Raw genomic sequence first — 25,723 nt, forward strand, 5'->3', positions numbered from 1 at the left:
ATACAATGCTCCTGGTGATGAGCCAAGAGTGTACCCACGCCTGAACTGTGCTGAATAACTGTGCTTACTAGACTTCCACTTTGAAAGTAACTCATGACTTTGTCCAACTAAAAATACTTACATCTCCAGAAAGGGCTGAACTCTGCTGGTCTTCTAATGCATATTCAGAGGCAATCTGTAGAATATTAACAAAAAGAGCAAGTTGCTTGCACATGTGAATCCTGGGGATTTCTCCTTTTATAGCACAAGCTTTGCTTTGCCATTTGCATTATCTAGAATCAAAGCCATGCCACTGCTCTGAAAAGTTAATAAAAAGGGCCAGCAGAAAAGCTTGATGTTGCCTGCAGAAGAGATTTTGACAGACACTAGCATGTGTATAACTGTTACATGATCCTTTTGGTTTTGTCAGCCTTCTCCAGACTGTAAAGTGAACATGCTATTTCTCCTGACTCCCATACCCAGAGGTCAGCTTCAAAATGTGTCCAAGAAGTTTACATGGCAGTAAACTTGCCACTGGAGCCAGTATTAATTTAACCGGGCGTAGATGTGTATTATTTACTAATTAACCTATTTATTTATTTATTTACTATTTTCTCCGTCTGGGACCCCTCTGTTGGTGGCTCGCTCCTTCCCAACAATGTGAAGAATCCTGTCTGGGGATTTAGCAGCAGTATGTCAAAGGTGCTTGAATGTGTGCAGTGATATACTGTAGCAACAAGCTATTTCATATGCAGTGTTGGAACTTCTCCGCTAACCCACTGCTAATTCCTCGGGAAGCATATTTTTAGCATGACAACCATTTGTGTCTTATTGGCAAGTGGATTAAGCAGTGGCTTATGCCTAAGTGTCTGTATGCAACCCACATATTTTGGGCATATTAAATGAAGTATAAAAGAAAAGTGCACATGCTTCACATTTTGGCTGCGAAGTCAGAACCAACTGTGGGACTGTGCCTGTCTTTCTTAAAGAATTACTTGCAGTGCCAGTCTGAAAAGGCAAAAGTACAAAGCATGAGCTAAATTTTACCTGATAAATTCTTCTTTCAAGCAGGACATAGATCCAATTCTTTTCCTGTGTCAACTACGATAGTCTCTTCTCATCTAGTGGCAGGTCACTATCCTTAGGAACCACTGATTAAATCTATAAAAGTTTTTGCATTATTATTATTATTAAAATCCTATCTACAATTTAAAATGAACAAATTGCTGAGCACAGGGAATACTCTGTGTGCAGCAAATACTACGCATGTTTTCTGCAAAAATAGAAGTTATAATGCAGCACTTCAGCCTGAACTAGAGAAGAACAGTTATTACAGGTGCTTGATCTCTTTAGCAGGAATTTCCTCTGTAAATAATAATCAGATTATATTTACCTGAACAGGTAACACTCTAACACTACAGCCTGTACTTTTGGAAATAGTCTGCAGTGACTACTGTAAGCATTTGGATGGTCACAGGACTGAGCCAAGGATTTTGTGATTTGACTCTCCCACGATAAAATATTACAAATTGCTGGTTTGGGTGCCATGCTCTTTTTCATGGTTCTTGAGAGAACCATTGGTCCAGTCGTGCTGTCATCTGGCATAATGGCAAAACTCCAATTGTCTTTAATAGGAGAAGTATCAGACTCCATCTACTGACACAGCTAAAAGGATCATGAATAGACAACACCTCATCACATGGCTTTCTTTAATAAGTTTGCTTTATTTATGCTTGCAAAAGATACTAAATAATTTACTGTTCTATTTTCTTATATTAGAGGCACATTTTTTCCTTTTGAAATTAGGTGGAAGGGACCATTGAATTCAAAAGGAAGAGCTTTGAATTCCAGCTTTTTTTCTGAAGGGAGAAGCTATTGAGGCTGTCACTCATGAGATGCAGTGGTAGAGTATGAGGAAAGGAAAGAAACAGGGACACCACCTGACCAGTATTGCCCCATAAGGCACATGCTCCATGTTCCATAACAAGGAAGCAGTCGGGCTGACGTAGAGAGCATCCATCAGCTTTACAGTTGCATCTGTTCCCCTTCCACATGACTTGATGAAAACCAGTAATTTATGCTTTAAGAAATATGTGCCATTGATATATGCTAGTGAATACTCTTGAGAAGTCAGTTGTGTATTCACTCTTGCCACATTTTCAAAATAAATATCCTGGAGCTCTGATATCCTACAGAACTTTGGATTATATTCCAGGCAGGTAATGCTTGTTAAAAGACTGAAACCTGCTTTCCTTGAGCCAAACTCCCACATGTTCCAAGGGGCAGAAAGTTGATGCTAATAATTTTCTGTGTATGCCTTTTTGGATGTATCCTTGCTTTTAAATAGCTAATACATAAAAGCATCCTATAGCAACTATACACATTTTGTAATTTATAGGAGTAAAATAAACACCTAAATGGCAGAAGCTGCTACCACTGTCTGACAGAATATGCTCGGTTTCATTTGGTCTCAGATATTAAACAGTCCGGCTTGCTGGGAATGGCTGCTGGAAGCCCAGGAATTGTGGTCAAACACTCAGTAAATACCAGACCAGAAGCTGGATGAGTGAGAAAATATCACCTGCCTGTTGCTGCTGAGATTACTTGTGAAAATAAAAATTAAGAATGCTAGAAATAAAGACACATGTAATATCCCTGTTGAACTAAGGGAGTCCTAAAGAAAGCGATGAAGCCTTTGAACTTGCATGGGTGTGACTCTAAGGAATGCTGGGGATGGAATTTACCACACAGCTGATAGTGGGAGAAAAGCTGAAGTATAATGAGCTTTCCATATGGAAGAAAATACATGTTTTACTATGGGAAAAGGGGAGGGTGGATACCATTCAGTATAGATAAATGCAGCAATTGTAATTGTGTGGGATGCTTGTAAATAAATGCGTACTTTGATTCTCTCCACAGGGCTCCGACGAAGTGAGAGCCTGTCAGAGAAGCAGGTCAAGGAAGCCAAATCTAAATGTAAAAGTATTGCACTGCTGCTGACAGCAGCTCCCAACCCCAATTCCAAGGGGGTGTTGATGTTCAAGAAGCGCCGCCAAAGGGCGAGGAAATACACTTTAGTGAGCTACGGGACTGGGGAGTTAGAACGGGACGAAGACGAGGGTGAGGAGGGCGAAGGTGAAGAGGGGGACAAAGAAAACACCTTTGAAGTGAGTTTGCTTGCAACCAGCGAGTCAGAAATAGATGAAGATTTCTTCTCTGACATTGACAAGGACGGTAAGATTGTGACCTTTGACTGGGACAGTGGTCTACTCGAGGTTGAGAAGAAGACAAAGAGTGGAGAGGAGATGCAGACGCTCGCAGACAGCACAGGGAAAGGGGCCCTCATGTTTGCCAAGAGACGGCAGAGGATGGATCAGATTACAGCGGAGCAAGAGGAGATGAAGGCCAGCACAGTGCAGACAGAGGAACACAGGGAAACCACCGTGACAGAGAACTTCCAGAAAGTAAGCTCTTCAGTCTATCAATCAAAGGAGGAGGAAACATCAAGACAGCAGACTTGTGTGAGCAAAAGCTACACAGATGTGAGCCAGAACCACAGCAAAATTGTGCAACAAAATGGCTTTGGCTTAGCACCAGGCACAAACCTCCCTTTTCAGTCCTCTGGAGCCCCCAAAGCACCATCTTTGAATATAACAGCTAAACCCTTCCCTTCTGGGGTTCAAAACCGAGCAGCTGCACCATTTTCACCCGTAAGAAATGTCACTAGTCCTCTTTCAGATGCAGCAGCGCCGCCTCCCTACTGCTCTGTCAGCCCACCAGCCGAGGCTTTCTACAGACCTGTCTCAGCTCCCGTGGCCAGCAAGGCTGCCCCAAGTATGTGGGCACCCACAGAGCCCACGGAACACATAGCATCCAGGGATGAAAGGATTGCCGTGCCAGCCAAAAGAACTGGCATACTGCAAGAGGCAAAGAGAAGAAGCACTTCAAAACCCATGTTCAACTTCAAAGATGCACCCAAAGTAAGTCCCAATCCCGCCCTGTTGTCCCTTGTACACAATTCAGAGGGCAAAAAAGGTGCTGGAGCTGGTTTTGAGTCAGGACCTGAAGAAGACTACCTCAGTTTGGGAGCAGAAGCTTGCAATTTCATGCAGACTCAAGCATCTAAACAAAAGGCCCCTCCTCCTGTTGCTCCAAAACCTTCACTCAAGGTCTCTCCCTCCGCCGGTGCTCCAGTTTCACCGGTTTGGTCACCTTCAGCTGCGGCTGCTAACAAGGCTCCTTCTTTCCCAGCACCAGCCTCACCTCAGGCAGCATATCCCGCACCACCGAAATCTCCACAGTATCCTCATTCTCCCGCCCATCCCCCAAGTACTCTCAACTTAGCTGGTCCTTTTAAAGGGCCCCAGGCGAGCCTGGCAAGTCCCAGCTATGCCCCAAAGCCAACCCCAGTCACACCAAGTGCCGGGGAAACGAAGCCACCCTTTGAGATGCCACCGGCCATGAGCGGGAAAGGAGCACAGCTGTTTGCCAGGAGGCACTCCCGAATGGAGAAGTACGTGGTGGATTCAGAGACTGTGCAGGCAAACATGGCACGAGCCCCATCTCCAACACCATCTTTGCCAGCTTCTTGGAAATACTCATCCAATGTCCGAGCACCTCCACCCGTTGCTTACAATCCCATCCACTGCCCATCTTACCCTCCTGCTGCTTCCAAGGCTTCCTCCAAGTCTGCTGCTGCCACCAAAAACACAAAAAGAAAACCTAAGAAAGGTCTCAATGCTTTGGATATTATGAAACATCAACCTTATCAACTCGATCCCTCTTTATTTACTTTCCAACCTCCTAAGGAAAGCCTTGCCATGAAGCAGACATCGAAGTTGCCCCCTTCCAAGCAAGCTCTACCTTTGCCTACCTTCCTCCCACCCGGTGCTGGCTCTCCCACCAGGGCCCGGCCATCTTCAGTGTACTCTGTGCCAGCCTACGGTTCCCAACCTCCGTTCCAGTCAAATGCCTCTCTCCCAGTAAACGAATCATATTCACCTACGGGCTACTCTGCATTTTCTAAGCCAGAAACCACCACCCCCTCTTTGTTTACTGCTCCGAGGCCAAAATTTTCAGCCAAGAAAGCTGGAGTCACTGCACAGGTGTGGAAGCCATCAGTTATTGCAGAGTAAACCTTAGAGCTCAAACTTAGTGTCCACGTTGCTTGCAGTCACTGGTTTGCAGTGGTCACCCGGCACACAAACGGTGCCAGTGGTATTATTCCTTAGCTCACTTAACAATGTCAGATGTATCACCTCAAATCTGGGTCCAAAGTCATTGAACTTTTTTAAGGAATCAAAATAGATGCAAATTTTAGCACATTTATGCCTATTGACAGGTGCTTTATAGACAAACATTCTGAAATGAAGAGATGCCATTGCCTGAAGTGAGCAGGACACTAGGTTTTTGCTTTAGGATTACAACAGAAATAACAGTAAGCAATATTCCTGATATGTCAAATTAATAGAGAAGAGCTTTCTTTCTGTCCCTCTTCCCAACTGTGTTCTAATGACCTAGGGATTTGAGGACTTTGGTGGTTGGTTTTTTTTTAAAGAAGTGCCTTATTATCTAATAGTAATATGTATTATTAACATAGCATCAAATAGACACAGTATTAGACTCTGACTGATCACTAGCAGAATACAACTGGATAGACCTTTAGCCTGCACAGAGAGCCATGGAATTCACTCAGGATCTCTCCTGGCTCAAAGGTCCTTCCACAGGAATCTGATTGATCAGCCAGGGGCTTAGCTTTTAAGCTATGTGGATCAGCTGTGATCCAAAAATCATGAATTGCCTCTGTGATTTCACAGAGAACGTGCTTATCAGAGATGCTGGAGTGTTCTGAAGACTAAAAGAGGTGGAAAGACAGCTGGACAAATTGTTAGAGATTTCCCATTTTGGGGAAATTTGACATCCCAGGTGCAGGCATATTTTTAGCCAGAGTTTGCCTCGAACCCAGCAAGTAAGAGAGGAGTCTGTAAATCCAAATTATGGAGCAGTCAGAGAGGGGAGCTGGGTTCTGCAGCTGCAGTGTAATGCACCAGTTTCTTGTGAAAGCACAGTGATTTAGAATGAAGAGCTACCTATAGTCAAGAGCACTGATTCTTGCACCCAGAGTAGTAATTGACAGTAAATCATAATTATGACCATGTCTTCCTATTGGTCTCTCATACATGTTTTGTTATTTTCACTTGGGGTTCTACAGTGCTTCTTCCCACTCTAAATCTTTTTACTCTGGTCTTATTCCTTCACCTTTTACTTGCTGTATTGGGGACTAAGGATTGAAATACTGCTACTGTAGGAAGTCCTTAAGAGTTTATGGTCTTCAAAGCAAATACAGAGCCTTGCTGAAATCAAGGAGCTATGTTTGAGTAGTTTAGCATGTCTTTCAGTAAAAGCAGTCCTGTTACCATCAGTGGTGCTAGGGCTGAAACAAGGTGCTCTCTCACACAACTAAGGGGATGAAAATTCATCCCAAGTGTGAAGCTAAAGATTAAAGCATCCCTCCGTGAATAAAGGTGGCACAATCTGTTGCTATACTCATTTAAACTATCATTCAGCTAGTTAGAGACCTATTAGGGACCTTTTATATCATGGGGTGGGGTTGTACAACTATCTATCTTGATGAAGAAAACATTCCTAAATATGAACAAAATCTCCTTAGCTTGGTCCCATGATGGTAACTCAAACTGCAATCAAAGTTCAGAAGAATGCACTTGGTTGTGATGCAGAAAGCAGGCGGAAATCAAAGTCTAATCAAGCCAGTAAAAATCACTCCTTTGAATTTTGGACCTCCAAAATTACACTCTCCCCTTTCAATTCTGGATTGGGATGCTGACTGCATTAGAAGAAAATGACCAAGTCATCCATCTCTCTCTTAAAATTCAGGAGAATGACGGGAAATTTGGGGGGAAAAATAGTTTGGAAAACTCAGGAAATATTTGTACTGCATTTACCTGGAAGTAGAAAGTAGCAATATTTTAATCCTTTGGAGATCTCCCTTCTATCTGTTTTCCATTTTCAATATCTGTATTTTTCTTCTATCATTAAACTTGTCCCTTTCCTCTCTGCCTGTTTGCGGGTTTTTTCTTTGGTTTGGCTGCTATTTTTTTGTTTCACTTACCTGTACAGGCTGGCAGTATATCTTGGGGGGAAATCTATTTTCTATGCTAGCCTGTTAGTATGAAACCTCCTCCCTCCCATTCCCTTTTCCCCTTCCCTTTCCTTTTCCTCTCCCCTTCCTCCCTCCCTCCTTTTTTCCCCTCTTTAAAAGCTCAGTCTGAAGTTACATACACTATTTTAGGAAGACATTTAAGATACCAGTACGTCCTTGGAATAAAGATACTCTCCCAAAGGTAAGTAGTGCTCCTAGAGAGAGACACAGAAATCCAATCATCCTCCTACTGCCTTACATGTTTTTGTTTACAGTGTCTTCCTGGAAAGTACATCTTGTAATTTATGATCATACCTGTGGACTTGCTCACCCCATCATCACAAGAATATTTCCTTAATGAGGGGATTTAGAACAGTTTTCTACTTCCAAGTATCCCCTGTGAAACCTGGGAATTACCAAAATCTAACTTCTAGCAAACATAGGTCTGTATGGCAGGCTACTTTCCAAGCGAGAAATAATAAGCATTACTATTTTAATTATTACCAGAATAAACAAGAGGTAAAGCTGGGATTAATTTTCATGCAAAGGAAATCAGCTCTCCAGAAAAACAGAAGTTAAGAGGAGCTAGGGAAGAGCTCTGGGGTGAAACAGAACAGTTTCCTGAGTTATCTGCCTTAAATCCAAGTGGCAGACAGAAATGCATAATTGTCATCTTTAAAACTGTTTTGCTCTTTCTTTCATTTTCAGCACAACCCAGAAGTTCCCTTAGGGAATCACCTAAAGATTATGTGTGTTTGCAGCACTAAGCAAAAAGTGCATTTCTGTGGCCTAACTTCTCTTTACTTTATCCAAAAGAAAAGGAAGTGTATCTATGCTGAAAATTTGAGTTTTTCATCACATTTGGATTTTTTTGCTGCTATTGAAATACGAGCATTTCATATGACCTATAGCAACACCAGAAGGATTTTTAAAGCTCCAGCAAGAGTTAAAAACAAAGCCCCAGTGACACTGGTGCTCTTAAGTCAGTTAAGATCTGAAAATCCCATTCAAAGCCCAACTCTGAATTCAAATTAACATATACACATCATTCTACACGCATAGTGCTTGGATCCAACTTGGCTTCAGGATTCTTTTTACTAATCAGGTAAGTCTTCAATTCTTACTAATATTTCAGAAGACTAGTCTTCTTAAAGCAACAAGTTTATCCAAGATCAGATTATAATCTGTGGTGGGGCAGATGTTTAGAGGAAAGTCAAGCTGTTCACTGCCATGAGTCCAGATGAAAAGCTAAGGATGATGTCAAACAGAGCTGGAATGTCAAGGAAATGAAGGGTTTGTGTTGAGGAGCCAACTGAAATTTCACTTGGGCAGTGAGCTTTTGGAAATGGTTTTTTGAAAAAGCTATTACAATTATTTCATAAAATATGACAAGGCTTCCAAGATGCAATTGTCATGTTTACTATGTAAGCGTATTAAACAGTGAATTTAAAGCCACCCCTAATAACAATACTTCCAGTATGTTCACATTAAAAGAGGAACCGAAATGTTTGATGTTGCTTTTAGCACATTTATTTACATCACATACTGGAAGTATTATACTGCATCAGTACAAGGCATTCTAGAAAGCCTTGCCATGAAAACAGCTACCTCAGTCAAGGGTTTATACACTTGCAATTTCTGATGCAGTTACGAACCTCTTATTACAGAAACCTGAATGGAAAAGTTTTGTATTGGAGATGAGTGGCTTTAGGACAAAAAGCTAAAATTTCTGCTGCAGAAACAAAAGACAAAATTTAGTTCCTGAACAAAGAACTGCTTAACTTCTCCCCCCTTCTCTAGGGCAACCACTCTTACCATGTCCCTGCTCAGCAGAAGATAATATATTACGGAACAACCGGAAAGAGATTTCAATGACTTTTTTTTTTTTTGCAGGAATATTTACAGAGTAAACTTTATAATCTCTTACAAGTATACCTAGTTTAATTTTATTTACTTTATTTTGCATTCAGAATTTTATTTTCTGTGAGACACTCGAGTCATGACACAAAATCAGCCCTAGAAACTGCAGTGACCCATTTTGCTGTCACCACAGAAGTAGTGTGGCAATGAGTTTGCTTTCTTTCTGGCAGCCTGTTGTTATCAATGAATGTTCAGAATGACACAATGTTCAGAATTACACAAACTTGTATTTGAAGTAAAGAAATATTAAGAGGCTGAGGTATCAGCAGGCTCCAAAAACATTAGGAGGTGAAGAGCTGGTGTGTGGCTCAGATAGAAAAATTAGGGCTTAGTGGCAGAGCAGTAATTTTGAGAGAAAATACTACTAGGATTAGAGGGAGGCAAGCTGTGGGGAGAAAACCCCACAAAAAAACCTGCAGAGACTGCACAGGATAAAATACCTGTCAGAGGATCATGAAATACTGAAGGTAAAAGGCCAATCAGCAAGAAGGGTTCACTTATTCTGCATAGAGATGACTGACTACTTCCAGACTTCCATTGAAATGGGGTTTTTTGTTGAACTCTGATAAAAGATTATAAGCACTTATTAGAAGAACTTCCCACCAGGTGATGTGATCTGGGAGGAGCAGTGCTTAGCAAGTATCCAGGATGACACCTCAACACAGGACCAGCCTGACCATCCCACGCTGCTGCTCCAGCATCTCTGTGGGGAATCCCCTGTATGCTGCAAGGCAGGGAAATACCAGGGAGATGACAGCAACTAACAGTCTGCAAAATCTTTCTCCTCTCTTTTTTTCCAGGGTCCTTTTCCAGATTTGGTAGCTTTAAGATTCCAAAACATTTGGTTCTAAAAAGATTCACTCTTCCAGTCTTGCCTTTTTCCATGACACACCTTTGCTTACCTGAAGCCAAACTCCCGGGATCCCACTGGCAAGTGCAAATCTTAATTACACAGCTTGGCACCATGTTGTTTTCTAAGGACTCTGTTCAGCTTGAAATAGAAACGTCGTACAAAGAAGAAACTTGACGAGGTCTTCAAAAACCTGTGGATTCAGAAGCTCTGAATGAACTCACTGCTGGTAGATTCCTTGGGAAAATAAGTGAGTGTGGTAATTTCAGGGCAGCCCACTGGGTGCCACCATCACAACTTCACAGGGCCCAGGACAACGACTGGTCTTCCTTTATAGCAGAAATACCTTTGCATGTGGTTGATTGCATAAGGAAGGAGTTGGAATCACTCCAGAGTTATGCTTGACGAGCACTTTTCAGGCTGGTTGCATACTAAAGGAAGCACTTCAGGTTTTTTATCAAATGATTAAAAAAGTAGGAAAAATCCTGCAGCTCCACGAAATACTGCTAGAAGAATCTCTTAAAAAACTCTTCCCTTACAAGCTGTGACCAATCACATGATGATATTCCCATGGGTTCAACATTTGCTTCCTCAAGTAATGCAGGCAAAGACTTTTTCTTTCTATGCTAATCAAGTCTCCTGTTATCCTCTGCAGTATTCAAAGGAAAAAATCTATCCCTGTTCGTAATGATCTTGACAAACTGTTCCATCTAGATCTGAAACAACAGATTGTTACTGATTTAACAAATATGTAATGAAGAGAAGAAAAGGAGGAACAGTAAAATACAGAACTAAATAAAAAAACAGAAGTAAAATACACTGCCAGTCACAGGAGCACGTTGGATTACGAAGGGGGACATGAAGCACAACACTTGCTGATTTTAGTATGAGCTTTAACTGATTGCAAAGCAAAGAATTCAGTACATTTTTATTAGAAAAAGGCTTCCACACAGTAACAACCTACGGACAAATATTTTCATTTTTTTAAAGGAAAGTTCTTCTTTTCCCCAATGAACATCAGTAACTGCTAGCGATTTTTTCTTTAATTTGTGAGAATGCTACTTCTTAGAGCCTCACTGTGCAGGTTGTTGGTACACAGCTTTACATTGTGAGCAAAAGCAAAGCATGGGAATCTGGGTACATTTTACTTTCTTCCAAGAGTCTTGGGAATTTTCTCACGCCAGGTTTATAACTTAGAATTGGAATCTAAGCAAGTGACTCAATATCTACCCGAAGTTTAATTTTCTTTAGTTAAGCAAACAGTTCTAGTATGTACAGATATTTCTGCCATGCTACCTGACTGTCTTTTACTAACCAAACCAGACTGCAAGTCTCTTCAGAAGAGGTTTCCAAATACTCCCTTGCTGTTCGTTTGGCTGATGTCAGAAAGTGCTGAGGTGTGACTAATGAGAAAAAAAATTCACCATGGCATTGTATTAAAAAATCAAAAGATTAAACAAAGGAGAGGCAGCAATGTATGTTTTTAATAATGGTGATGTAATTCTACACCTGCACTGTGCTCTGCTGCACAGCTGGGAGCATTCCAGATAATACAAAATCATACAAAATGATAAACTTTTCTCATGCTGCTATTACTTTCAGAGAGGTATTTTGGTAGAAAAACTTGATGGATTTGTTACTGCTACAGGAGCAGTACTGAATCAAGCACCTGACACTGTGTATATACAGTGATAAGAAAACAATATTAAACACCGCTGTTTGGATTGCAAAATGGGGCACCTGAAATTCATGTTGCTTGTGTCAGCTTGATCCAAGCTCCTTGGGTGTTTTTGTGGCCAAAACATCTGTAATTATGTCATCACTGGCTGCTTTTTAAAGTGTAGGACACCAGACTCAGTTCAGGGCACAGAATGTTCATCTGACAAAAAGCTCTTTGCTGTTCTGTTTTGACATCGTTCTGTGCTTAGCACCACTCCTTACTTAAGGTACAGTCTTTAAAACGTGCTCTTTGTGCAGAATTATTTCTTTACAGATTTTCTCTGTTAGCACCCAAGTCACAAGTCAGAGTTCATCTTTACACGATTCTACAAGTGAGTAAATAAGGCATGAAGTGAGTGGCACTGACTCTAGGACACTCACTAGCCTTGGGTGTCCAGCTCAAGACACTTGGCATCTCCAGAGTCCAGCAGCACATGCACTGGTTACTCTCTGTGACCCTTATGTGATCCTTAACATCAGTCTGTGAGAGTTAACAGGTCTCCAGGTGGAATTCCAGAAAGGAGCACTTTTTGCACCAGATACTCCCTTGCCAGAGAATCCCAGCGCTTCCTAAATGAAGCCCTGAAACGGCATCAGATGTGGCAGATCCACTTTAGAGACAAGGATCAGGTTCAAACCAGTTTTAAAGCATATAATGGTCCCACTTCTCAAGGGAGCAAGGTCAGAAAATAGGACCAACTTTGCACCCGTAGCTGTGCAATATAAAACCCAGAAGGTGGCAGCAAATATTCTTCCTTACCACAAGTAAACTTACCACAAATAAATTTCCTATTCCAGGGAAATCTAAGATGCCTATGGAGAAAAAGTTTCAGCTATTTGCTTTCTATAGGCATAGAAGTATTGTATTTTGACAATTGCATATGGATAAAGATTAAATGGTAATGAAAAGCACTGATTTTCTTTAATTTACACAGGTGCAAAGTGAGCAAACTGAATAATTTATCACAGGTTAGCAAAAATCTTATGTTTTATAACCACATTTTGCAGTGGTGAAGGCCTAATTCTAATAGTTTACTTTCTTCTTCTACCATTACTTGGCAATTGAAAAAAACTTTACAGTCAAAAGAAAAATTTGTCACAAAGCTTATGTGAAATGGTTGACAGAAACTGTTTCATTGGGTTGTGTATGAATGATGAAAATAAGATTATTCTCACCTGAAATTATGCTACATTTATAAACAATCTGAATTCTGAATAAATTAGGTTCCAGTCCTAAAATTCCCTATAAATTTTCGGAAGCAAGTCCTGATAAAACAGCTTTGAGGAAGTCAGGATCAGGCATGAACTATGTGATTCTGATGATTCCCTGCCTCTCCAGCCATTAGTATCCCTAATAGCCAAAATGATGCATTCCCATTTTGGTCTACTATAAATTATTTCCAGAGTTTCAAATAAATATGATTTTTCCACTTTATTTCAATACTTTTGGTATTTGTATTGTAAAACAGCTGCAGCATTTACTGCAGAGCTGGCAGCGTTTCAGAGAGAAATTATTTTTTCATTAATGAAGTTTAAATTGTAAATGGTTTGGGATGAAAAAAGCTGTAATAAGATTAGCAATATGTCCTCTTCTATACCCAGTTCAGTTTTAAAATCTTAAGTGCCTGTTTGATGTTTAAAAAAAATGAAAAGAAGAAAAGAATTAAAAGGTATAAAAATTGAGTATTACTTATTTAGTCCTACCCTTTTCTCAGTGGTTTGGTCTCTAACTGCAGTAACCTTTACAAGCCCAAAGGAGAAATGAACATTTTATAAAGGCGGAGCCATTTTTTGAGATAAAACAATTGTTTCACCTACTTCCTCCTCCTTTGTCCCCTTTCTGTGTAAACATTAGTTCAGGCTCTATTGTTAACTCAGATTTGACCATGCTTTGATATGGGATTGAGGACTAGGACTATAATGAAAAGACAAAAATAAAACTGCTTTAATGACTTTTAGATATCGAGGTCCAATTTTTTCAAGTGACTTAATCAGTGGGGAGTCTGTGCTGGAGAGAGTTTCACTGGGCTATGCAAAGTCCAACCAACTTTTGTCTCCTTAACTGGCAAAAAGGCACCTTTAGCATGTAAACACACACACACAGTCTTCACTTACTGAGGAGCTGTGCCACCGGAGGCAGAAAAACAATTGCTGTGAAATCATTTCACCAAGCAGTATTTTGCATTCCTGTTTGTTCTGCAAAAGGAAAAGTATCTTTCTGACTCCTGCCTTTAAAATTTGCTCTATTTTATGAACCTAAGTATTGCTCTTTTGACTTTCAGCTCTTCACAATTAGGAAGAAAATTGAAACTGCTCTAAGTTCCAAATAACCCATTTTTCTGGGCTATTGATGTAGATATTATTGAATCAGACATACACAGTCACTTATTAACTGGATCTATAAGTGCATACACTTTTTATAAGTACTCTTTTTACATTCATTTGCTTATATATGGAAATAGTTACTTTAAGAAGTAATGCTACATGAATTTTAGTTAATACACATCCTATAAATATCAAGGATTGCTTGCAGTGCAATAAATGTTCACTTCATTGGCCAGTTTATAAGTAATTTGCATTTTAGAAACCAACATTAACCTAAACCTACAGTTTAATCTGTTTGCACAGACACCCGGGGCAGTCAGCAGCTGTTAGGATTCTAGGATTGCAATGGACAGCTCTGAATGGCCTTTCTTCTTCTTGATGTCTAGGAACCACTTTCCCTTCAATAAATATTGTAGAAAAGATCTTTCTGAAAACATTCAGGCAATGGAAAAGAACAAATTAATCACTGGATAGGATCCTGGTTTGTTTTGCTGTGTAATACTTCAATATTCTAATAACTGGTTTACAACAAGAGCACAGGAAGACAATATGTGATAAAGTAATAATTCTGGTAGCATTTCACTTTTCTTTCCCTTCTCTCTTGATTCCTGGGAAGAAGAATGGAAAATCTCTACCCTTCTTTTTATGATCTTGTAGCTTAAGGGACAGAGAGGGCAGAGTAATTATTCTCTTTGCACTCCATATTTCCTACTGTGTCACTTATAGTCTGGGATTTGTGCATTCTTTTTAGTACATACTTGTCAAAAGATGTATCTCCAAGAATGAAATATAAAGGGAAAATAATAGAAAGTATCACCATGTCTGGCTCCAGCTGTCCAGTAAATGAATGAGGAATTCTAGCAACTAAAAGTTGCCTTAATTCCAAAGTTTGTGTTTGTTGGCTTGAAGGGGCTGAACACCAAAGCAGTGACAGAGATTGGTATATAAAGACCAAATATAGACCTGCTTTGAATCCTGAAATGTCCAGACCTCGACTTTCAGTCTAGGAACATGCTACAACTAATAAAAATTAACTGGAATGAAAGCAAGGCAATACTGATCATCTCACAGTTCCTGCATTTTAGATACACTTATATTTAAGCAAATTCATGCTTGTCTACCAGTGCCTAAAATCTATTTACCACAGAGTATGAAAAGCCATGTGATATTTTATATTCTGAAGCTGAAGATCTCTTAGTTTCAGAATAAAGTTGAGTTAGACAGAAATATTCTATTTTTTAACTCAATAAATTACTGCAAAATATGTCACTTTGCAATGACAAAAATCTGCTGCGCAGGGTGCTGCTGGATTGCTTTTATTACAACAGATACTCCCACAACAATCTAAGCAATCAGAGACAGGATGGCACATAACTGATACATTTCCTGTATTTCTTCTATGGATGAGGGAGAAATTCAATAATTTTCTGTAAAACAGACATGAAAATCAGATAAATATTCCCCTGAACCCAAAAGGTTCAAGGGAACCGTCTCAAGTTGCAGCTACTCCTCAAAACTTAGTAGAATAGTTTCAGGCCAAAACTGATATTTAATTTTCCTAGATTTAATAAAAGTAAAATTAATATACCATTTTTTCCCTTCTCTGACCTTGTGGAAATGCACATGATGACAACTGCTATTTATTGTAGGAAGAATGTAATTCAAAATGACTGAGGCTCATTTCAGCCAAATATATTTTTACATTCTTGGATCTCAGGAGTCTTCAAACCCTCTTCTGCCCACCCTTACCACGGCTATCACTTTTTTTCTTTGGGAATTGTAGGGAATTCAGCCAGTTTCTTCTATCAATAGCTTCTTCCTTCAAAAATCTTTGGTCAGCTCTTCATCTCCATCAAAAGACAGCCAGCCAGAGGCAACATCAGAACTCGAAGTTAGTAAGTAAGTGGGAATCTCTCTTAACTTTTCCTCTAATTCCTTCATATCCTTATCAATAGACAAGGTTCTTCCCAACTTCAGCCTCCTTCCAAGTTAATCACCTGGAATGCTGTTTGCCCTCCCAGGTTTTGTCCTCTCACAATCCAAAAATGTAACTGTCAGTTAAAACCACACACTGTTCAGTCCTCACTCTGTGTAAGGAGAGACTAATCCTTACCTTTACCAAATCTAGAGAAAACAGATGTGCAATTTCACATTTTGGGGTTTTAAAATTTAAAACCAGCTTATTATCAGAACTGTATCTAAATACAAACTACCAAGTGAGAAAGGAGAATTTGACTGGTCTGGGAATACCAAAACAGGACTTCTACCTTAATAACACTGGATAATGACCCATTTTGTCAGAAAAATATGAAATACTCTTGATAAATCACCATACTCTGATTAAACTCTGTCAAAGAAAATTAATTCCTGCTTTATCAATAATGGTTACAACTAAAGGATACTTCTACAACTCAATGAACTCTGGAGTTTGAACATGACAGACTAAACAGTACCTTCATCTAACTGCCTTGAAAAAACAGATATTTTACGCAACACTTCTTTCAACAGGATCATTTTCCTACAACTCTGAAATCCCCACAAAGTACTCACAGGGCTTGGAACTGGAATTTCCATTAAAAAAAGGGGAACTTTTCTGCCTACTCAGTAGAGACAATGTTTTTGAACCCTCCTGATAGGAGCTCACACAGGTAGACATAAGTAGGTAGACCTGTTTGATCAACATTTTTATCCCTCTGTACAACCTTATCTTCTCAATTTCTTAATTTTCTTAATTACCACCTAATTTCTTGTGGTTCAGGTTATCAGATTAATTTCTAACATGAAAGTTTGCCCTAAGTATGTGGGAGTAGGATTAACAATGTTAGGGATTTTCCCCTCTGGAAATGCAAGCTGGGAATAGCTGGTCATAGTTAAGAGGTGAAAGGATAGTCCTGTTATAAAGCATTAGTTGTGAAACTTGTTGAAACTCTCAGTACATAAGCTCTATGTGTCACTACATTAGATACTACCTACTGGTATATAGTTCATGCTCACAGTATTTTAAGTTTTGGAGGCTAATCAGCAAAAATTAACACAGGTCAACATTGTTTGGATGAAATTCTAGCAAAGCCTCTGGCAAAAGAGCCTGGAATTTCACAGCAGATCTCAGGATTAAAGGCCTTTAAACCTCAGGACGTGAATCAAGGAGTGTAAATGGATGAGTTTAGGAACCACATGTATAGAGACCTCAGGAACGATGCAATTTTTCTGTGTATCACAAAGAACAAGTCTGGCTTGGGGAAAGGCTGTACCTGCTTCCTGTGCTGCCAAGTGCCTGCTGCAGCAAAACCTTCTCACGAACACAGTTTCTGTTTCAAAGTGCTGCATTACTAAGAAGATTAGGATTTGTCAAATATGAATGATTGCTCCTATAAGTGGGTCGGAATGTACTGAAATTCTGAGGGCATTGCCTTTTAAAGAAGCCAAAAGTACTGCCATGTAAGGGTATTTAGTGAATGACTGCATTAATGTCTTTAGTTGTTTCTGTTCATTTTTGTGCCCTTTAAAGAGAAAACAAGCATAAGTTAATAATTTTTGAGTAAGAAAACCCTTTCTTAAAAGGAGAATGCCAAAGATAGGTTCTTGGACAGATGTCCTAGACAGAGCCTGTTATCAAATAAATTAGACTGTGCCTAATGTTAGAAAGAATCTTGTAAACACACACAGAACTGTCACAACATGACTTCCTTTTGCATTAAGAATGGTCTTTTCAGAGCAAGGCACAGTACCTAAGTAGTGGGAAAGCTGCACAGTTGCTAATGTCATTGTGCCTCTTCAGTAAAAGCCTGTTTACTTTCCTCAAAAATCCAATTTACTCTGTCTTTGTTCCTGTTTCTTTCTCTGCCTCCTTTTTAATACCTCCTGTCTTTCCAGTAAATTGAAGATTTTAAAAATACGCATAGACATAAAAAGGGACTGCCAGGATGCCCCGAGCTTCCAGGGGCTGTTGTTCCAGTTTGGGAGTGAAGAGAAGGTGCTTCCTTTCTTGCTGTTTACTAACTGTAACTGTACCTGGCATTTTATTTTCCTAGGGAAGAAGCAGTGGCCGCTCATTATCACTTCCTGGGAGACCTTCTTCATTCATCCCTCGAGCCATGTCTCCTACTTCTCCTCTTATATTCCAGCCTGCCCCTGACTACTTCAGCAAGCCAGACACGGCAGCTGACAAGCCTGGCAAAAGACCGACTCCCTGGGAAGCAGCAGCACGATCTCCCCTTGGCCTGGTGGATGAAGCTTTTGGCCCCCAAAACATGCAGGAATCCATCGCTGCCAACGTGGTATCGGCTGCCCGCAGGAAAATGCTTCCTGAGCCACCGGAGGAATGGAAACAAAAGGTTTCTTATGAGCCTCCAGCCCCCAGTGGTAGTGAAGCCTTGCTGGGGGGGAAGCAATCAGGTGTTGTGTCACCCCAGAAAAGCTCTCTGTCTGCCCCCAGTGCCCCCTCCCAGGCTGGTTCCCAGCTGCAGTATCCTTACTGCACCCAGCGCTCCCGAACAGATCCTGATATAATGTCCATGGATTCCAGGTCTGACTATTGCTTGTCAACAGCTGATTCAAACTACAACCCACAGCCAAGGGGATGGAGACGTCCAACATGAGCAGCTGAAGGGCCTGGCGCGTTTTGCCTTCTTCCAGCTCTACAAGCCTTAAGATTTGAGTTGGAGAAGGAAGGTTTCTTGCTGGCCTGACGATCTCCGAACTAAAGAAATGAGGAGGCAAAATTGACTGGAGCACAATTTTCACATGACTGCAGGGCTTGCAGCCTCTAGAATAGACTCAGTTTTACACCTAGGATTGTTCTGTTTGTCAAAAGGCAAAAATACACATTTCTTGGGGTGAAGGGGAGGGGATGAAAGTGGGGCGATCAAGGTGCTCGATGCAAAAATGTGGAAAGGATGTAGAAAGTGACAGTACAAGGGCTTGCAGTTGAGCTAATGTGGAAAAAAAGGTAAAATAAGGGCATTTTAAAGGCAAAAAGTATTTTACAGGACCTTTTAGGTTTTCTAGGTATGTTTGACATAAGTTCCAAGGTACTAAATATAGCCAGATTTGAAAAAGTTCCAATGGAAGTGGAATACTTCGGAGTACTGGCTTATTTGCCATATGTTTTCTTTACTGTGTTTTTATAATGAGCTAAGAAAGTAGATCAGTGGATATTTTTACTGTGGCAACAGCTAAAATACATCTGTGGTCATGGTACCTGAACCACCACAATATGTAGATACAGGAAATCTTCCACAGTCCCCCACTTCAGATGGATTCCGAGACAGTTTGGATGCAGTTCTACATACTGTAATAAATCACAGGATCTGAAAGCACCAGGAAGGAAGGGGTTGTGAGTAGAGGTCAGTACCATGATACTTGAACAACAAAATAGCTGAGGAGTGTATTTAAACTGGATTGCAAGTGAATTTTGTAATAAACTATCGAACAAGCGAGAGGCTGACCAGCCTTTCTTTCTCTGTGAAATGCACTAATTGCTGAGCATTTACTGCTGCAGTGCCTCCTAATGGGACTGGCTGGGCAGTTATTTGTAGGAACTAAGCAGCTCAATGTTTAGAAAGCTTTTAGATTGTATTCTCAGTTTGGAAGACACATAATTTGTTTATCAAGGGCAATACCTGTTCTGTGTAGAAAATGGTATGTGAGAGAGGGCTTCTGACATGTGTTACATGGTGTGAGTCTAGTACAAATAGCAAATATTTGGATGGTTGGTTATACTGAAATGATCTTGATGGGCCTGAAGAGATGGTGAATAATTTGTGCTGGTGATAAATACGTTGCATTTACAGCTTATTTAAACAATAGAAGTATGTGGCTAAAAATACATGTATTCAAGCTTATTTGGGTAGTTTAGAGGTTGTTAAAGCATTAAATGGACACTCCAAGTTTTGCAAAGTGCTGTCAGTCCTCCTTGTTTGTGGGGAATTCTTCAAGGATCTGCGGAACACAGTCAGCTAAAATTACTGCAGAAGAACATTTAACTATCCTTAGTTTCAGTAAGGTTGTCAACTATGAGTGAAGTGATTAGATCAGAAAGAACTAAAACATACATGCAGTAAGAAAAAACATATTACAAAACATTCCCATCTGCAAAGATTTTTCCCTCATAGCAATTATAAAATATAATTGGTAGGAAGGAATAAGGAAAATTAAATCCGAGTTCAGTTGAGCTGGAATTTCCCATAAAAGCAAATAATTACATGAAAAATATACCCCTAATGAGTTTAAGTTGGCAGTAATTCTCTAGTCAACCAGAAGTCTCCCTGAAATCAACTGATCCTTCTGACCAAGCAGGAAATGCAGACATGAGAGTTGTAATCCTTTAGACCATGATTACATTGCTGGAGCACCTTACAGATTTATTTCACAAAATATCAATTTGCAGTTTTAAGGTACATGCAATTAAAATGCGCCAAAAGTATTTTTAAACTTTGATATTGCAAGAAAAAGTTATGATATGTACTGATACTAAAAAGGCTTTAATGCTGTGACCACATGGCAATATGGGAAAACATACTCTAGGATGAAGCCTTAATGCTCCACCCAAAATATGCAACAAACATGTAAGCAAAGAGTTTCAGACAGAATCACTGCCTTTCTGTCAATCTCCCAAGAAAAACAAAGGGTAACCTTATCATTTTCTTCTATTCACAAGAAGGAACTCATCACTGAGTCATTCTGTGAACATGAGAATTCCTGACATAGAGTTTCATGTCCCTTTTGTAGCTAAATCATAGATTAACTTGGGTGTTTAACATGATCTACTACAGATTTTTTTTCTCCTCCTGTTGAGGATTTGCCAGCTCTCTTTCCCATGTGGATTCTCTCATATCTAATAGGGAATGAGTTCACACTGCAGCATTTCCCTCAATAGCAACACTGGTAAGTGGATCTGGCCTCCACCCAGCTGTCTATTTTTACAAAGTCTGTGGGCAATAGATTGTCTTGGAGATCTATTCCTCTGCCCCACAGAAATGAAACTAATAAACATTTTTGGAGTTCTTAGTGGGAGGACAGACATACAGACAGGCATGCAGGCAGATCACATAGCCTTGTTAGAAGGAAATCAGGCTAAATCCAGGCTGAGACCGTGGACTGACTTCAAAGGAAGCAGCAGGCCCAGACCAGTAAATGAAATACTAATGAATCAGAGTTTTATGAAGGACCCCACAGCATTTTTCACTTTCTGTTCTTCACCCCATTCCTCCACTAGCAAAGCCTCTTTCTATCAAATAGTTGTGACTGTTGTGCGTGAGTTCTGAATATATTAATGCAATTACTTCTTACATTTGTTTTTGAATGCACAGTTCTGCTCAGTAAATGTGAGGAAAAAGTTCTCTTGATACTGGCTTTGTGTTCACCCTCAGAGGTGTCTCTGTTAATAACATGAAGAGCATTTGAATACACAATATAACTGAAAATTTAGTTTCTTTAGTTATGTTAGGTGATAATGTTCACAACTCTTTGTTCATACTTTGTTTTCATTTTGGTTTGCTTGAACACCAAATATCTACTCACGTTGCATTTCTGCCTAGTAGCAAAGGCTGTGTTATCTTTATAAAAGACTTTTCACTTCTGAAGACTTTTGCTCACTGCAAAGGACACTTTCCTTGAGCCTGCATGCCAGAGATGTAAATTGTATCATATAATAAAGTGATTTGACCAATCAGATGAGAAACACAATTTTGTTCTCCCTAAATTCTTGTCTGTTTGTTTAAATAATCTGAACCCAAGTAAAGCCTAATCTCTTTTTTTCTGCACCATTTTTAGACTCACTGACTTTGCCTGTCAGTGACCTCGTGCTGGTATGAGCTTCTAGAAGCTTAAATCAGCATCAGGTCAAAAGGCAACTTATCAAATTCAGTAGAATTTCATTTCCATACTGACTAAGCAGAGAAAGGAAACACAGTGAAGCACAATCTACCCAGGTTAAATAATACGATCAGGACAGTTTTTGTGCTTTGAACATTTTCATCCCAACCATAAAAACTGCAACTAATATCTATTTACTATAGTTAATTCTCTACCTTACATGCACCTAAACCTCTGTTTAGTTCCTGTAGGTTTGGTCATTGCTGTATTCTCTTGTTGTTTATTCTCAACTGAAACATACCGTTCAAAAAAGAAATAAATATTGTGAATAAATTGTAAACCCGGTGTTTACACTATTCAGGCTATTTGGGTGAATAGCTGGTAAGGAAATAAGGACAGCACATACGATCTATCTGTGAAAAGCCAGATCAGATTTTCACTAGTGACAGGAAACAAATCACAAAGCAGTTTTTGCATTTGTAAAGCAAGCAGGATTTTGTCCCCAGCGCTGATGCATGTAAAACTGGGGGAACTGAAAAAGCTCCACAATAGCATTTTAATAGCTTTGTTCTACAAAGGATTTACAAGGTTATAAGAGACTCAGTGCTATTCTTTTCATGGCTATCTTCTCATTCTTTTTTGGGGAAAGTTCTTAAATGCATCATGAAAAAAGCAAGCTTAAGCCAGATTCACAGTTTAACATTGTAAGTCCAGAGAGACAGGCGGATGTTTCCAGTGCAGTATCTGGTTTTCCTCAAACTGAACATTTATGCTTTGCAATTGTTCACTGGATATATTATTGGGTTTTTAAAAGAAGCTTTGTGTTGCTGCTGAGGCAGAAACAGCACTCAATGTGCTCCAAAAGGTTTGGTGTTTGTTCACACATTTTCAGAACTAAAAGAAGGACTTAAAGTATTTTATACTCAAAGCAAAATGACCTCAGGAGTGTTTGTGAGCGTGCACACTAAGCTGTGGGGTTTTTTTCTGGATAAAGAAAGGTAATGGCTAATTAATAGATGTTAATGGAGAACTAAGAGAACATATTGTGCTGTGGTACAGCAAAACACAGCTGGAAGGTTATAATATACTGACCATATAGTAAAGGAGTTGGTGATAAACCTCTAGATCTATTTTGATCTTTAAAATAAATCAAAACCCGAGGACAATTTTGTCTAAATAGTGCAGAAGTTCATGACTTCTTTTTTCCCTCTAAATGAAGAAACTGAAGGAAAGATACGCTAATTGCTGGAAAAACAATGCTGTGTGTTGCAAATATTTTTAAGCAGACTCTAGACAAGCAGAATTTGCCCAAGGCAAAAAAGGAAAATAAGAAGCTTTACCCAACTCAGAGTCAGAATAACAGATGCACTGGTATATTTTCCCAGCCTGAACAAACTCACAGAACTGTGGCAGTTATAAAACAATCACCACTTTTCAATGTTTTTAACAATTTGCTAAGCCATCTTAGTTTTAATCTTCCTGTTATTAATGGATGCACTTGAGTTTAATCTCAGAAAATCAGTAATTTTTGGAAAAGAAGAATCAGCATAAAGTCAGCATATGCTCAACTCTGTGGTATTTCTAATATTTTTTTTAACAGAAAAGCTTATAAGCATAAATGCAGCATTTTTGATCAGGTGCTCATCAGCTACTCTGATTTTTAGGTGTTTTCAAGACAGTTCATATTTACAGTTAAATTCCCATATCTTGCCTATTAAATAGTTTGTATTTTGGAACACAGAACTTAAATTGAAGCTCTCTATTGAATTACTTGCATGCACAAAATAATAGCTTAAGCTGTCAGTTTTCTAAAAGAAGAGAAATAAATAGATAATTTTTCTAGTTTCCAAGTAATTCCCCACTATGGCTCCACATAATTTCAAGTCTTAAGTGAAAGTTCAAGATTATTCTGTCCACTATGCCTGTGAAGTTCACCATTCTTTACTTCCTATGGCAGTTGAAAACATCAAGAGATTTTCCATGTGGTGGTAAAAAAAAATTAAAAACACCAACATAGAAATTAATAAATCTACCTACTGAATCCATATGCCCTCAGAAAAATGCAGTTCAAAGAAACACCAAGAACAGGACAACAAGGCAACAAAAATCCTTTGACCGCATGGAGCTAAATCCTGATCCCAGCTAAGACACTGGGAGTTTTGCTAATTTACCACTTATGTCAGCAGGGCAAGGATTTCACCTCACAGAGAAATGTGCAGTACCACAAATCACAACTGGTTGTGAATTCACAAGCACTGGACTGGTGTCAGCAGTTTGGTACATTTGTGAAGCCTGTAGGATAAAAATGTGATTGACAAAACAATAAGGCACCAACCAGATTTTCTCATGTCACCTTCTGCTAGGAACTTGCTCTTTTCTATGTGCAAACATACGGAGAGTTATCTCAGCTGGGACTCTGTTGAGGCTCAAGTTACTGTCTTGGCCTCCTGTACAATCAATGAGGAGGGGCATTCTTAAAAAGAGAGTAACTCCATCCCCAAATAAATGCATAAAATAGGTGGGCTGGATGCTAAGTCTACAGGATATATGGATAGATGAGGATCAAAGAGTTTTTGACAGAGTGGAGAGTGCAGGAAGGCAGGTGATTATACATGTCCCTCTCTCTCTTTCTACTTATACAAGTATTTCTTCAGTACAACTATTGCAAAATCTTTGGCATGTGAATTATTTTTTTAAAGGGTGAAGCTGTTACAGGAAGTGAAATTTTAATTTTGATCACATTAGGATAAGTACACGGTTAAGTTACAAGCAACACCTCATTAAGTTGGATAGTAAAATGAAAAGGCAAACAAAGAAACAGAATACACAGCTCTCTTTCTGGATCTGAAGTGGTTTTTGTGCTACAGCACATCCTGGTGCAGTGAATTCTGAGAGGACTAATGGCTGTGGGACTGTGCTGCCTGGCTGTGCAATGCCAGCCCAGCCTCAGAAGCTCTGGAACCATGTTCTTGCAGGGCTGCACCTGAATTTGCTCCTCCTCTACCCAGGCTGGATCTGGTATGAGAAATGAAGTCCCAGCACCCCAGACACAGGCTGACATCGCCCTGAACCCATCTAGGTTTGTAGAGGTCAGACTGGACAGTTCTGTACTTGTGACATGGATTGACAACAGACCAGATGATCCACCCAAGGACAGTGAAGAGATGATGATTGTTATTAAGGCAGCCAAAAAGATCTTGAAGTTTAGGTAGATGCTTTTTCAAAATCACTGTGGAGGTTTCTCAAAGGAGTAGATCCCCACTCATCTCCTCCTGTATTTTAGTGAGCTGTTATTTACCCTGCAGAATTAGATACAGATCACTGTGTTCTGGGCAGACACTACTGGAGTTAGATGTGACTCCTGTGTATTTAACCTCAAATGAGTAGCAGGATGACCAGAGGTTTGGATGGCAGCAATCCAAATGGATAACATTCAGAGAATAGCAACAGTAGCTTTATTTTTTTCCTTGTGACCTTTGTAACAGTTTCTACTCCTTTGAATGCTCTGCCATAAACTGTACAGGAGGGCAGAGAAAACAAAGGTGCTTCAGGACTAAGTTCACAACTACAGTGAGGATTAAGGGCACATTGTAACTCTTTTCCCCAGATAATAATTTGACTGTTTGTGCCTTTTATATTTGTTTCTTTCCCATTCAAAATTTTTGCCATTATTCATGATCTCCCTTTCGGATGCTCTAGTGTGTATGAGATGCATTGTATTTTTTGACAAAGCATATAAACCTACTAAAAAAGCATAGTTAAACTAAAAAACAGGCAAAACCACAGGAATTAAAATAAAATCGTGTGTTACCAGTAAAGCAAAAAGATTCTATCATATTAGACCATAGGATGGGGTAGGTTTCCAAGCTTTTATTTCCCTCTGTGTTTTAGGGACTGGTGCAACCCCCAGAACAGCTGACTCCGGTCCCTTTGTCACACAATGGCACAGACAGAAA

The 25,723-nt window shown here is 39.7% G+C and overlaps 1 protein-coding gene and 1 long non-coding RNA gene across 3 annotated transcripts in view; one reads left to right on the plus strand and one right to left on the minus strand.

Moving 5' to 3' along the window:
* The window catches only part of SYNPO2 (synaptopodin 2), a 77,243-nt gene extending 55,622 nt beyond the window's left edge, over positions 1–21,621 (plus strand). The window contains exons 4-5 of one of the 2 annotated variants that reach the window (XM_027689822.1): positions 2,899–5,084; positions 17,984–21,621. In XM_027689822.1, coding sequence (XP_027545623.1) covers positions 2,899–5,084; positions 17,984–18,550 — 2,753 coding nt within the window. In that variant the 3' untranslated portion in view covers positions 18,551–21,621. Of the gene's footprint in view, positions 1–2,898; positions 5,085–9,858; positions 12,144–17,983 lie in introns of those variants that run through there. The other variant, XM_027689823.1, reaches the window with a different exon arrangement.
* The window catches only part of LOC113970683, a 91,111-nt gene that overhangs the window by 46,585 nt on the left and 18,803 nt on the right, over positions 1–25,723 (minus strand). The window contains exons 4-5 of the long non-coding RNA XR_003535275.1: positions 1,027–1,140; positions 122–175 (exon numbers count right to left, since the gene is read on the minus strand). This is a non-coding gene — a long non-coding RNA (uncharacterized LOC113970683). The remainder of the gene's footprint in view (positions 1–121; positions 176–1,026; positions 1,141–25,723) is intronic.

Source organism: Neopelma chrysocephalum, unplaced genomic scaffold (genome assembly GCF_003984885.1).
Source record: "Neopelma chrysocephalum unplaced genomic scaffold, ASM398488v2 Primary Assembly neopelma1_78, whole genome shotgun sequence".
In the NCBI taxonomy this organism is placed as follows: domain Eukaryota; kingdom Metazoa; phylum Chordata; class Aves; order Passeriformes; family Pipridae; genus Neopelma; species Neopelma chrysocephalum.